The sequence below is a fragment of the Sabethes cyaneus genome, chromosome 2 (genome assembly GCF_943734655.1).
Source record: "Sabethes cyaneus chromosome 2, idSabCyanKW18_F2, whole genome shotgun sequence".
Classification (NCBI taxonomy): Eukaryota; Metazoa; Arthropoda; class Insecta; order Diptera; family Culicidae; genus Sabethes; species Sabethes cyaneus.
In genome coordinates this window covers 234,847,387-234,862,793 of record NC_071354.1, presented here as the reverse complement: position 1 = coordinate 234,862,793, position 15,407 = coordinate 234,847,387, and the positions used below count along the sequence as shown (strand labels likewise).

At 39.5% G+C, this 15,407-nt stretch overlaps 1 protein-coding gene across 1 annotated transcript in view; it reads right to left on the bottom strand.

Annotated features, from left to right (window-relative positions):
* Positions 1–9,104: 9,104 nt before the first annotated feature.
* LOC128736791 (acid sphingomyelinase-like phosphodiesterase 3a) overlaps positions 9,105–15,407 on the bottom strand; it is a 140,008-nt gene continuing 133,705 nt past the window's right edge. The window contains exon 9 of the mRNA XM_053831281.1: positions 9,105–9,483. Within this exon, the coding sequence (XP_053687256.1) occupies positions 9,105–9,483 (379 nt within the window). The remainder of the gene's footprint in view (positions 9,484–15,407) is intronic.

Genomic DNA, 15,407 nt, shown 5'->3' with positions numbered 1-15,407 from the left:
CGTTTGCATCCTTAATATATCAAAGATAAACACGTTATTGTTGAGAACCAGCATCAACTGAGGAATGGGATGATATTCATATGACTAAAAGGTTGACCAAGAAACAAGCGGTTTCAAACGTGATTTTTTTCTTAAAAAATCTCGGTAGCATAGTACATGCGTTCCAAATAAAAAAGTTGTAGGGACCTGAATTGCCATTTTTATGAGAAGATTAGATTCCGATACTATTTCGTTGTTACCGCGTTCTGAACTAGTAAGTGACACAGATTTGGACTATCATCCAAATCCGAGTGACATACAAGTAAAAAGCAAAATTCAAATGAAGGTTAACGGGAAATTAGCAGTCATCAACTATTCGTCGGAAAGCCCAATTTTGGAAGCAGTTTTTGAGCCCAAAAGCGGAGTTTTGTTCGTAAAATTGTAAATACTGCATTCTTCTTGCGAATCTGAACACTTCAAATATATTTTCATGAACAGAATTTTTGTTTCAAACAAAAAACTGCTTTTGAAATTGACAGAATCGATGACGACTAATTTCACCTTGAGCTAAACGTTTATGGCTCACTAAGGTGATCCTGTAGCACTCCACTATTTTCAAGTTGATTCATCTCTGCCAGAATACTTACTTTATGTGCTTGGATCAAAAAATTTTGAAAGTTGTTTTGGTTTGAACTAAAATTTAAGTACTGTACAACTGTTTTGTATTAAACTTTTATTAATCTGGAAAAATAAACGTTGGTGTCTTCTCCTTTGTTTAGTTATTGAAGGTTTGATGTTATTATTTTTTCCTTGCCCCCCCCCCTTTTTTTTTGTCGGAAGATTTGACCACTGCGACCATTATTTTGATCTATTGTGCCCCCCCCCCCCCCCCCCTTGAACAATATTTCTAGACCAGGACATAAACTTTTTTCCAAATTTGTATAAGCCTTATTTTCTATGCAAAAAAAATACGAAAAGAGACAAAAACGAAGGAAATTTTTTTGGACGATTTTCGGAAATTCCATTGTTCGAATTTCCATTTCTGTTTCATGCTAGAAGCGTTAATTCAACTCGGAGACTCATTTTTCGAGTTTTTCAGACTGTAGAGCCCACAGACAATTGATTTTATAAAAAGAAATTTGACTCATATCCTACAAATTATTTTTTTGCCCCCCGATTTTTCAAACCAATTTCCAAGGGGGGGGGGGGGGTGACAAAAACGTTAAATATGATTTGCAATGGCCTTTGCATTTGCAAAGTTCATTTCGGTTCTCCGTTGTATTTTTCCTGTGATTCTATACTATTAAGGTGTTCAAATCCAAAATTTTAGATCAATATCACAAAATTTGAATTTTCTATGCATCTTGAAAGTCTTGCTATCTCAGCATGTTTTAGCGTTTTTTGAAAAATAATGCAGTATTTCATAATATGCTAGAGGTCTCATGGTAGCTCGGAGTTCAACGATGCCTGAGGAAAAGTTCTTCAAAAAATAGTGCTGAATAAATCTCATTTATTGAGTATGCAGTAATTTTATCATAGTATGCCACAATTTTAATTTTCATCAAAATAGTGCCATATTTTCGCATAAAACACGCTTAAAAGTTTTGAAACCAAGGTTCGCCACTATTGACACTACCGATAAAAGTTAGCGTAAAATATAAGGTTTCAAATAGTTATAGTCTCATTTAGCGTAGAGTAGCGCAGAGTACAGATGTTTCGCTTGTAAGGCTTCTATATCGGAATTCAATAATATAGACAAAATGCAAACACTCAGAGTAAACGTAGGATATCTCAATTATGGGATATCTCCTTTACATGGTTGGATAAGCTGCTTTGAATGCATGGTCTAAATTGCATATTAACTAGATTTTAGAGGTTGGAGAAAATCTGGAGGATACGGCAATAGAAAGACGGAAATACAGCTCGGAGATCTTTTGCTAATCCCGGTATTAGTTCTGAAATCATGGGTATAGATATGAAAATTATTAAAAGGCTGAGAAATTTTCTCATAGCAAGTACTTGAACACATTATTTCAGAAAAATTCGAAACTTTTTGTTTCTATGCCACAAAACTTTATATCAGGGTATACTCCTCGTATAATGGGCCCACCGCAAAGAATTTGAATTCGCTGTCATAAATGAATCTAGACAACTATATTGCTGATAGGACGAATGACAGAAGAAGTACAAAAATAAGTTTTTTTTGTTTAATTAAAGTCACTTTAACAGCTTGGGTCTAGAGATGCCAATACCGGGGGTACTTCGAAAACCGGTTTTTCGGTATTGATAAATGCAATACCGGTAAAACCGGTAAAAAACCAGTAAAAGTTAATACTTAAAAACAACATTTACAAATTACATGATTTGAAGAAAATCTCTCTATAATCAGTACCATTCTTTTGACATAACTAATTGATTAGCTCATTAAAAAAAATATTTAAGAACGTGAAGAGAATTTACAGTATCATCTTAAATTTTAAAGAAAATACTTCCGGAGGCAGAGAATTCGGTGTTCACAGAAAAAGGAAGTGCAATTCCCAGCGGTAAATTTGACTTGTGACGTAGAAAACTCTTGTTCTAGAACTTTCAATAAGCGGCTTTGATAATGACACTTATGATAAATTAATACTGACTTAAGTAAAGCGTATGCTTGTTTCTTAGATCGAACAGAGACGTTCGAAGCGATGATTACCGCTCGTATAATTGTCTTAGCCCTGTGAACAGGCTATTCTAACTAAGCAAATTTTTATTCTTATTTATATTTTTTGTACTAGCAACCGAACATATTCGTGGTGTGTTCTGGCATTTCTCTAGAGTAATCCGTTAATTTTCACTGAAGATTTTCAGCTTCACTGTATATCGCACATTTCTTGTATTGCGCAATATTATTGATTAATTGGCGCATTCAAGCATGAAGTCGGACCTACTTTGCCCTTCGTAAAACGCTACGACCAAGAAGCATACGCCACCGTTCTAAGCTGACAATGTACAAAACCCTTATTTAACCCGTAGTTCTTTACGGAGTTGAAGCTGTGATGTCGCTCACAGTGGAAATATGCGCCCTTGTCTTGTTTGACCAGAAGATACTGCGGATGATATTTGGCGGAGTACAAACTGAAAGCGAAGAGTGGCGGAAAAGTTTTATGAATCCCGAGCTGCATACACTTCTTGGAGAGATTATTATCGTAAGCTGGCTAAAGTTAATAGGCTACGGTGGGTCGGACATATCGTAAAGATGCCGAATGACAGTGCGACAAAAGCGGTTCTCAACAAGCTCTCCGGCACCCGGTGGGATCGACGTGCAAGATGGCTCGATCAGATCAAAAGCGACCTGTGACTTCTTAGACGTCTGCGAAATTGGCGACGAGTGCGCAAGCGCAAGGCACTCCGGCTCTATGCTGATGCTGATAGCGGTGGGCTATTTTGGAGGTTTCCCTTTGGAAGAATTACATAATTGAGTTAGTATTTGCAGAACCTTGCATCATGAAATTTAGTTCGCTCTATAATTTAAAAGTTTTACCAGCGATTCAAGTTTCTTGAGTTGTTATTTGATCATACAAAAAATATCGAAAATACCGGTTTTAGGTGGTGGAAAAACCGGTAATTCGGTATTGGAAAATAGCCCGGTAATACCGGTTTCGGTAAAACCGGTAAAGTATCCCTACTTGGGTCTTTCGTGACTTCTGCGGGGTTAGGAATTGAACCCAGGTGTTCGGCATGAGAGACGTGAATTCTAACCCCTATACCGGGATTGACCCCACAAAAATAAGGTTATTGCCTTATGATAGTGATAAAAATACAAGGGAATATTTTACACGCAAAAATGAGTATGAAAATTCAATTCGTGATAAAATTATTAGTCTTCTTATTTCTCCGGATAAAGTTTATAGCTTCTTCGAAACGGAAAAATGTAATTAGAAAAATCTTTCTGAGAACGCTATATTACTATTGAAGACGAAATGTGAAGCAAGTGATTCTGCAGAAGGAGAACAAGACCAAGAAGAAGAAGATGAAGAAGAAGAAGAAGAAGAAGAAGATGGACATAAAGAAGATTAAGAAAACTAATAAGGGAAAAAGTTTTAATTTTTGATCAATATTAACTTATATATGATTTTGTGTTGTTTATTAAAGCACATAGCACATTTGTATGGTTTTATAAAATGTTTTATCCTGTAAAAATCCATCTGCAAAAGTTTTCCAAATAAGCCTCATTTCTTATACGTCATTATACTTAAAAAATACTTGAAAAATATTTGAAAATTCTCCCTGAACACAAAAAATATACGTTCTAATGTAAAATAAACCTGAAATTCGGGCTTAGCACCCCAAAATTACTTAAGAACCACATATTGATCCACATCCTTGACTTAAAGAGATTTTTTTGCTTGGCCAGCATTTGTATGAAGTCGCCCCACTGTGCGGCGCAGCGCACTGGTTCTAAATCATCGGTGGTGGGGGTGCGTGCAAAATGATATGATGTTATCGTCGTCAATACGAGTGTGTGGTGCGTGTATGAAATGATTGAATTGAGAGCATAAAACAAAATTGGGTGTTAAAGTTGCCTGACATAAGAGTACGGCAGTGTTTAGTGAGTAAAACATTCGACCGGCAATCGAAAGAGAGTAGGTGCGAGTCCTGACCTGACATTTCCCAACCCAATATATTTTTGCTCTATGCAACAAAATTTTCCCGTTCACCCGATTAATAATTCCTTTTTTATAAAAAGAGCTATTAGCGTTTCATGTTTTTTCCATATTTTCGTGATACTAACTAAAAACTAATTCATAGAATGACACCCTGCCGTAAGAAGTAGTTCTACTTCTAAATTGTGAGCCCCAAATAGCAGTTAAATCCAAGAGGGTAATGATAGTGAAGTAGCAACTATGCTGACTGAAGAACCATTGAAATTAATAACAAATATAGTAGTATTATTTGCATTTCGACAGGGGGTGGAGTTTAAGCCATCACCATGAAACAAAATTCGACAATCATTTAATTTATTACGTAGTCCAACTCATTGAAGAAATGAACGTTAAATGTTATCGTGGTAGAATTACATCGACAGCAACTTTCAACAGCAATTTTTGTTTAAGGATATTGATTTATGCACCATAAAAAGGTACCTACTGGCGGATTATTTGAGCATGAGCCCATAACAGTTTTAGTGTCTAACCGGTAAGTATGAAACTACTAGTGCAGTACCTACAGCTTTCAAACATCAATCCGACTCAATAGTTCCCCGGGGAAAAGATAAAACGAAAGCAATAAAGATTGCAATCGACGACGTAAGCCGACTGATGTAATACACATCGTTGCTTGATTTGAGAACTTACCTTGCCAGAATATTTGTTTCGTTCCGCTGCTGCATAAGGAGCTGCATACCTGCATGCCATTTCGAAGTCATAGTAAAGAAACCTTGCGGGGTTTAGGATTTATTTAAAAACATTTACTTCTTTATTGAACTTATCCTGTGTTTTTTTTTCAGACTCTCCGGCCAGAAGGGGTAGCATTTGTCGAACGACATTGGCCGGGTTTCTTCCTTACATAAACCCTCTCATCTCATCTCATCGCATCTCATCTGCAGCTTAATATATTTAGATGCACATGCACACACTCACTGCGGTTTCTCTTTCCGGTTGTTTTTTGTAGCAATTGTTTTTTGTCTGTGTATTATTCCTAAGAGGCGAGCGATGTTTTACTGTTTTTTTTTGTTTTGTGTATTGGTTTTGTTTTACATGAGCTTACATCATTTTCCGCGCGCTTAGTTTGGCCAAACTAACGACCAACCACGATCAGTGTGTCTGTATGGTAAGTTTAATTTCATTAAATAGTATCTTTTTTGTTTTGGTTTTGCTTAGTTACAAACGGCATCTAAACTGTTTTGTTTTAGGCTTTTTTACACCTCGTTCAGATCGAGCGATAAAAAGTTCCAGTTTGCTGAAGATTGTTGTTGTGTATTGTAAAATATAATCGCCTCCAAACAGTCAACAAATTGGTATAAGTTTTGTTTTTTAATCTTTTTATGTAGTTAATTTTTAAGTGTCCCATTTCTCTCTCCAGACAAACACCGGGTTAGCAGCTAAAATCGAGTTCACTTGTTTCTTCTTTTTTTTTGCTCATCGGAAGTTTATACACATTGTTACTTACATTATCTAAAGCAGCTAGATTTACAGGCTAGATTTTACAATTTTTTTGAAATTTAGTTTTACGCACGAATTTTTCTCTAATAATATGTTGGTAGCTTTTGGAAACAGAAACTCTGCTTTAATGAATATATTTTTTTCTTTCTTGTTTTTTTTTTGTTTGGTTTAATTTCGTATAGATTCTAGATTTGATGCAACAAAAACTTTCCATGCCATTAGCTACGAACGCTATTCACTATGATAGATGATGAGCCTGTCGGTCGGTCGGTCGGTCGGTCGATCGATCAATCGATCGGTCGATCAGTGTGGAGATAGTATTTACATTGCACAGTCGGCTTCCCTTTCCTGAGTGAATGGGAAATTAGCATACAATAAATTTTCCGAATCGGCCATTCGTTCGTTCGTTTTCCATGTCATTAAATATTGTTAGGCTCTCTCGATCAATCGGTTCACGGCTGTATCACATTAAATTTCATCTCGCTTAGCAAAAATAAATAATGCTGAATGAACTTTTTCCCACTTTCCCACTTTTTTTTCAAAAGACTTTTCGGTTATCTCAATGAACTTGCCCTTCCCTCCCTCTTTTTTTACTTTTATTATTTTGGAATATTTATTTAACAGTTTCTTTCTGCTGCTTAATTTCATCTCGATCGATTTATTTACGCTTTTTTTGCTGCTGCACGGTCGAGAGGATGTGGGGATTTAGCAAAACTGACTGCTAAGAGAAATGTGGTACCGAGAAAGGCCACCACCGCACACCGGAAGGAAGGAAGGAAGGTACACACCGGGCAGACTGTTTGCCTAAGTTTGCGTTTTTTTTCTTCTCTCCTCAGAATGGTTTTTCTTTCTCAAGGATCCAAGGTTACGGCAACGGAAAGCCATTCAAAAGATTTATGTGGTACTTTTTTTCTCGGGGTGGCTTCGAAATGTTTCTTTTTACTGTTCGATGGGTTGGGCGCATCTCTCGGTGTGCCGCTCAAATCGGTTGCCAGTTATAGTATAGTAATAAATGTTACCCTTTTTTTGCCTCGCCAGGCCAGGATTTAATTTCGGCTCAATTTTGCCGACGATGAAATCTTCTGGATTCCACCACCACGCGCGTGCCGGTTGATTTATCGGCATTTGATTTGGCGTAATTTTTATAACTTATTCAGATGGTTTCCAAGATTAGTTTAGCACTTTTTATTTCCTTCGGAAAAATGCAATTAAGTCAAATGGTTTTGATTTTAAATGTTCATTACTTGGAGAAGTGTCAGAAGTGCGTGATTTGTACGGTTCACGTGATCGGGAGACCAAAGAGCTTCAAAGCCAACAATGTCATGTCGTACTTTCTTGCAGGCTGGCACTATAAAAGATTGCAGTGCATTCACTTTTCTGTCTTTTGTCATTTTTCTGAAAATAAAAAAAATGCTCCCAAATGATGAAACGCACATACAATATTCCCGTGCGAAGACATTTAATGACTTTTGCTACGGCTTTTCATCGTCATGCAGATTTTGTGTGCAGCGAACTTTTCAAAAGCTTAGAGAGCATGTCACAGTCCTGACCGGGTGTGCGGGAAGCCTTGGCAACCATACAGCTTTTCATTTTAATTAAAATTTGTATTCGGAAAGAGAAATTCTTTTCATTTTTCATTGATCCTCTCAATGGAAACGACCTTTTGTTTGCATTCTGTATTTTTTTTTCGCTCTCGACTCTGGCAAATCGACTCCCCTAATTGTATTATGTATTCAACGGTGGAGCCAACGTGCGCAGTGTGCTTAAAAAAGCAATTTCCCGAGGCCGTGCCGTTTCAACTTTTCGACTGGATAATCTTCTCGCTTTCTGTTAACCGGAAAAACCCGAAAGGTAGCTATAGGAAAACGGACCGAAACGAAATAACATATCAGTTTCCAGGTTCGCTGCCCGTGCCCGTGCCGGCGAGATAATAAAAACCCACCCAAATCCCATCCAGGGATCCACCCCACCAACATCCCAATTACAGCACGCAAACAAAATCCGGAACGGCATCCCTAGGATGTACCCCGGGCAGGAGACGAGTTCCATCGCACAAGTTGCGTGCTTTTCCCCGCGACGATTATGATGTTGATGAGGATGATAATAATGATCACGAAGTAAATGACGTCGTTTTTTTGACAATTAATTCCGCTTACACTCCACCAACAAAATATTGTGGAAAAGATTTAACATCATCAGCTCAGTGTGACTGAGCTAGAGCAAATAGTCGCGTGGACCACGTGGACAATCATCGGTCAAGTTGCTCAATCTATCCCGCCCGAGTCACGAGTTGGGAGCAAACAAAAAGATCGTCAAATCAAAACAAGAACGGGGAAAAAACCGGGCGCAAACCCATCGCTAATAGCAACAAGCCGGCTGGTAATCCTTTTTCAGCCGTTCTCTCGTTTTTTTTCGTTTTATTTGTTTTTTGTTTCTGGTTCTTTTCCCCAGGCTATTTTCTGTTATCGTTTACAGAAAAAATAATTTTCTGGCATACATTTGTTTGAATTCTACCATTTGTCCGGTAACGCTTTAGTTTCTTTTTTGCTTTTCATTTTATTTTCCAGTTGTTCATTCATTGGTAAGCCGGCACTCAAGCCATAAGCACTGCTCTATTGTTGTTGCTGTTGCTCGCTTTTTTTTTGCACTTCCGTTCCGGCGCGCATTCTAACCAACTCTCTCCCCATTACTGATTGCCATCCCCAGTTTCCAACCCAACCATCGTTTTTCAGCACAGTTTTTCGTGAACCGCTGGTGGTGGTCCCCCGCTGTGTGCGTGTGCGGTTCCACAGTAATTTGTTATTCGAGATGAAGTGGCCGCGGCGAAAAATCAATAAATATAATAAATAAGCAAAATTTCCCTCATACCTACTTCCCAAGCACAACATTCCCCCCCATGCATGCACACAACAGCAGCAGTTGAACAGTTATAAAGGACCTAAAAGGGTAAAAACCGGAATAGCTACGCACAATCTCCGTACACGTTTAACCGCGAAACTCCTGGAAGCGTTCGCACTGGTTAGTGCCATGGCCGCCGCCGGCGGCGGCTGCCACCATCGTCAGCAAAGTAGTGGTTGCGGTCGCACCGATCAACACTAGCGGACACCAACTGATACTGATGGTGCTAGCAGCACATCCACCACCGATGAGCGTCGAAATTAGGACCGCCAGAGTGATGATGCCGGCCAGACCGCCGGCAATGGTGCGACCACCACCATTCTTGGAGGCCATCGCTTTCGCTTCCGACTCCAGACAGTTGCGGAAGTCGCGGTAGTCCAGCCGCGTTATGGCACAGTAGTGATTGAGCTGGCAGACACCCTCGCAGGGTTGCGTCGAGTGGCGGACCGAGTTGGCGCGGTAGTATCTGGAACGAAACATGGGGAAGATAATTGAAAATAGAGTACGCGGATTAGAGCGAAATCAATGTCAACCCGGGTAGATTTCCTGTCGCTCGTCGCGAGGATTGACGGGTTGTTTATCGGAATAAAGTTTTCATTATGAACGTCGATCATGCAACGTTTGAAGACTAACTGACGTCTCAAGGAGAAGGAAGTAATCAGTTTTCATGTAAATTACACCATCAATCATGCATTTACATCATTATGTATGAATGCTTAGGCTTACTTTTGCAATACATTTAGTAGAGTAAAAATACATCGAACTAAGTTTCAATTTCATTATTTTTCTATTTTATGAAAGCCTTGGGTATAAACGACTATAAGACTTGATTGTTCTTAATCGACAGATTTTGCAGCTGGTTATTAGAGTATGGTACAATTACAGGGCTGAAGGGCGAACACAAAATTACTGAAAAATCTTAAATTTACTATCAGTTGAATCAAACCCAAATTTGCGGGAGATTTTCGGATCAATTATTAAGGGTGTTTTGGCAATATACTCGACCTGGAATTAAATAACAAGAAAACTTATCCAATTTAATTCCACTATGATATTTATTCTTGACAGATTAGTATTGGACATAGAAACAAAAATAATCGATGTTTCTGAATCGATGTCAGTAGCTTCGAAAACATCGGCGCATCGATTAAATCGATTAAATCGAGCTTCATTTTTCCTTAACTTCACGAGCCAAAAGCGGTAACTTTGTAAGGAAAGGTCCTACAGTTTGCAATCTTCTGCAAAAACGTGTATTTTGAATCCTTCAATAATCGCCCAGAACCATATATTCCTGTAAAATGCAACCAACATAAGCTAAGTATGAAAAACTAATTTTTAAAGAATTTTCAAGGAAATTGCTCTATAGCTTTGCAATCGATAGAGATAGAAGTGTCATTTCTTAAGCAAATTTGCTTGCCTTTATATTTTCCATAACATTGCCGAAGAAACCATCTGTCTATCTACGAACACAAAAAATGGACGTGTATCGAGCCTTTAGCGAACGCAAAAGACATAAAACGTATGCTTGCCGTACTCTCATTTGGGTGGTTAGGGACAAGCGGAACCCATTCAAGTTTATAGTACTCCACTTCAGCTTTAATATGAAGCACTGATTTCATAAATCCACTTGCCCCATTTTACCCCATAGGCTCGTGAAGCTACGGAAATTTAAAGCTTGAATATATGATAACTTAGAAAGTAAACATCCCAGAGATTTGCGGTCTTCTGCAAATACGTGTGTTATGAGAGCTTTGATAATTGCCTAGAACATTGTATTCTTGTAAAATGCCACTAACAAAAGCCAACAATAAAAAACTAATTTTTAAAGAAATTTCGAAGAATACGCTCTATAGTTCAGCACTCTATAAAGATATAAATTTTATTTCTTCAGCAAAGTTGCTTGTTTTTACAATATTTACAACTTTGCCTAACAAATTATGTTTATATTTCGTAACACAAAAAAGTTATTTTTTTATTTTCATTATAGTAAGCGATGACTAACTTTTGACAGTTTTAGATTAAGGGGGATATTCAAACGAACAAAAGTGCTGAAGAACCTAAATGAAAAAATGAAAAAAAAGACACTAGGATAGGCTGACCAGACGTCCCGGATTATGCGGGACTGTCCCGGATTTGGATGGCTTGTCCCGGATTACTGAGTGTGCCGGAAAATGTGCCGCATTTATTAATTTTTTAAACGATAAAAATTCTAAAGATGAAACATAGGAAATTATGTTACATTGCATGAAAAAACTTACTGCTGACACCGCTCATTAGCCGGTGCACACCCTCCCCAGTCACGGCCCGCCCAGCCAGCACCTCGAACTCCTCATCTGACCAATATCGCTGGTAACTGTTCTCTTAATCTGGAGCTTTCGTTTCATTATCCCCCAATATTTTAATATTTGACGAACCCGGGGACAATTTGGTGCACGCAGCTCTTTTGATATGCACTGAAGTCCATTATCCATTGTAGCATGCATGCTGAAACTGCGGCAGGCTATCATGTGACTTGATGAAGGGCAAAATCCGCCTGGTGAGGCACCTAACCCTGTGTATCTCCAAATTCGTATTCGTCATAAAATTCCGGTTTTTCATTTCGGATGCCAATGAAACAAGTCTGTGCCAAGTCATGATCACGCTTTTATTACGAACCGATCCCAAAAACCAATCTCGAAACTACTACAAACCCTACCGCGAGCCAGAGCATGAAGAATTTAACCTCTGGATTTTGGCTGAAATCGGCCTTGTTGGGATCCCCACTTGCTCGGTAACACTTGTAGCCATTCCGAGACGGATTCGCCGTACAGTACACCGTTTAGTATTCAGTTTTTTCGCTAAAGCACAAACCGTGACGCTGAGATCAACCTTGATTTTCCGAATGACCCTCAACCGCAGTTGACGAGAGTTTCCTTGCACCCTTCACTTACTCATACCACAGCTCTTTTAGGATAATCCGTCAGTCCCGCCAGCTCCCGAGCCTACGCTGATGGATTCTGCAGGTGACCGTACATAATTACTTTCATTTCTCCTCCTACATGATGAATATCTCGAAACCATGTCACCATAAAACTGCGAAAATATATATAAGTACCGAGCATAATTGTTTACAAATAACACAACGCTACCAAAAGCTAGCATTCACGGCCACTGGGAGCGCCGCTATCACCAAAATGAATTGCCCAATTCCTAAATGATCCCATCTTTACTACCGAACCGATTTAGCAAATAAGCCATTCCATTCAATATGTCCCGCATTCATCCAAAAAAAAATCTGGTTACTTTACACTAGGAATAAAGGATCGCTTTTCGCCCTTTTGGACCACCGTGCGGCGTTGACCAACGTGATGCCGCGGTAATAACAGCAATCTATAGCCGGTCGCCCTTTTTGTAGATTGGACAGACTACACCTTCCATTCACTCCTACGGTAGTTTCTCCTCCACCCAAATTCTTGAAATTAACCAATAAAGTGCCGTTGCAAGCAGTTCTTAGTCATTTTTGTAGAATTCTGCTGGGAGTCAGTTCTTTCCGGCGGCTCTATTATTCTTCAGCTGACGAATTCCTCGCCGGATCTCTGTCGACCACCTCATGCTAGTTGGTGATTGGATCCTCTCCCTCATCCCTACACATGTTGGGTTTAGGTGTGTAGCTCTTACGAGTTTGGTTCACCTTCTCGTAAAACTTGCGCGTGTCATAGCCCGGAATAGTTGTTCCAGCTCCTCACGATCTCTGTCCTCCTTGTGACGCTTTTTCCTCCTCAGGATCGTGGTAAACTCATTCCGCGCTCGTCGATACTTGGTCAAATTCTCTCTAGTGGATATGCATAGATAGTTTTTCCAAGTTCTTTTTTCCTCTCTATCGCTTTTTGGCATTCCCCGTCAAACCAATCATTTCGTGCACTCGTGCAACAGTTATCGGTCCAAATGTAAGAGAAACTCAATCTCTTTTACATACTACGACCTTACCCCCTGAAAGTCTCCTTCTTTTTGTCCTCAGTGCCGATTCTCTAATGTCAAGAAATAGGTATGCCAAATTTTCTGAAGAACGGTCTAGGGGTTCCGGATTTATGGTAGGACATACGTACAGGCTCACGTTCACTTTTATATACATTTAGAATAGATAGCCAGTACACTCACAAGGAAACATCACTATGGGTCACAGGCTTAGAGCTTAACCATATACACCACAGTGTAGTCCTGTCGATCTAGAACTTCCCTGCACTGCTCGTATAGGTGTAGCCTATGGATTTTTTTTTAGAAAACTTAACTTGAAATTTGTATGAGCAGGGGACTCAATGGCAGCGCATGGTTCATTGAGAATATCCTAAACATTTAAGTAACAGATCAAAATGAAAATGATATTGTATGAACAAGGATGATTAGATTATGCAACAAACTTTACTAAATCCCTTTTTCGTTCACCTGGAAGTATTATTAAACTTTTCTTCCCGTTAATTGCGGTTCGCATGTTTGGTATTCTGAATTGAAACTACTAATGAAATTGTTATGCTAAACAGGGGGAAACCAATTGGTTTACACATTTTCATGTTATTTTATTAATTCAAACAATCTCTGACTTATAGCATGAGTTGTATTTGTAAGCGTTTGTAATGTTTAAGCGCATCAATGAAACAATAGTGTAGCTCACAATAAGAGCATCTTAAAAAGCAAAAATACATGCCTCCTTCATCCTTTACATACTTGACTTTTTCAGCGACAATCCACTTATCGAATCCATGCCGAATTCAAGTATCGTCTCCCCATTTCTCGGCCTTGGGCTGCTGCTCTCCAGTGCCGCTCCCAACACCCGCTGCTCTAGCAGCTACGTCAACAGCACTCATCCAATGGATACGCGGTCTGTTTTTGCTGATCTCTCATCTGGCATCCTTGCTACGTGGCCAGCCTATTGTAGCCTGCCGTGGTTATGCCGCTTCATAATATCCGCAGCTTTATATACTTGGGATATTTCATGATTCATGCGCCTGCGTCACACTCTTTTGTCTAATATGCCGCCAAGAAGTGAGCGCAGGATCTTTCGCTCATAAACGCCAAAAGCTCGTCGGTCGCTTTCTTTCAATTTCCACGCTTCGTGGCCGTAGAGTACCACCGGAAGAATTAGCGTCTTACAGGGTGCGAGTTTGGTACGGAATTGCAGGCTACGTAATCCGTAGAAAGCCCTGTTGGCAGTGTACCAAAGTAAACAAATTCGTCGACCACTTCAAAAGTATCTCCAACTATCACACCGCAGGTTCAACACCCGCGGGTCACCATATACTTTGTTTTGGTAAAATTTATGAAATGCCCTATCCGCGCAACTTCCTCCTTAAGATTAACACCGATGATACCGATGTCGTCCGCAAACGCTAGGAGCATATGAGATTTCGTGATGATGGTACCGCTTCTCTAAACGCCTTTGAAGGGCAGGGGCATAGCATAGCACCTTCCAATACAATGTTGAATAGCTAATTCGATAGTCCGTCATCTTGCTTCAAGCCAACGTCACAAACAAGTCCGATTTTTCACCCGGCATCCTGATGCTTGTTTGAAACCATCAACAATAGAACGTTACAGCCTAATCAGTTTTGTTGGAAAACCATGTTCGAGCATAATTTGACACAGCTCATTGCGTTTAACTGATCCGAACGCCGCCTTGAAGTCTATAAACAAATGGTGAGTCTGCAAGTTAAATTCCCGGAATTTATCAAGAATTTGTCTCTAGGTGAACATTTGGTTCGTCGTGGAACGTCCCTCTCGAATACCGCACAGGTATTCGCCAACAAAGATTTCCTGCAACGGCATCAGTCTGAGAAACAGGATACGGGAGAGAAGTTTGTATGCACTATTGAGGAAAGTAATGCATCGGTGATTGCTGCATTCGAGTCCCTTTTATAAATAGGGCACATGAGACCTTCTAACCAGTCCGTCGATAGTTCTTCCTCAGTCTATACCTTTAGTATAACCAGATGGACTCACAATACAGCCGTTCGCGCCCGACTTTTAAAAGTTCAGCGGGGATGTCGTCCTTTCCAGCTACTTTCCCGTTTTTTAGCTTGCTCACTGCTTTTCTAACCTCGTCCAAAGTTGATGGATCCACAGTTTGTCCATCATCTTCAATCGTTATGCTAATGCTGTTGACCGCTCCATCTTGTTGACCATTCAACAATGCATCGAAATGTTGTTCCCAACCAACGCCTTGCCACCTGCCACCTCCTTCATCCATTGCTTGTCAATTTCGCTGCCCATCAAACCAGATTTGTTGGAATATATTTGCAAATTAGGATAATTTCCAATTGCTGTTTCATTCAACATGATACGTAACAAACAAAAGGTAAAGAGGAATGCTTTTTTCAGTAACAAAACTATTGTAAACATCTCTAAAAGTTTGCCTCA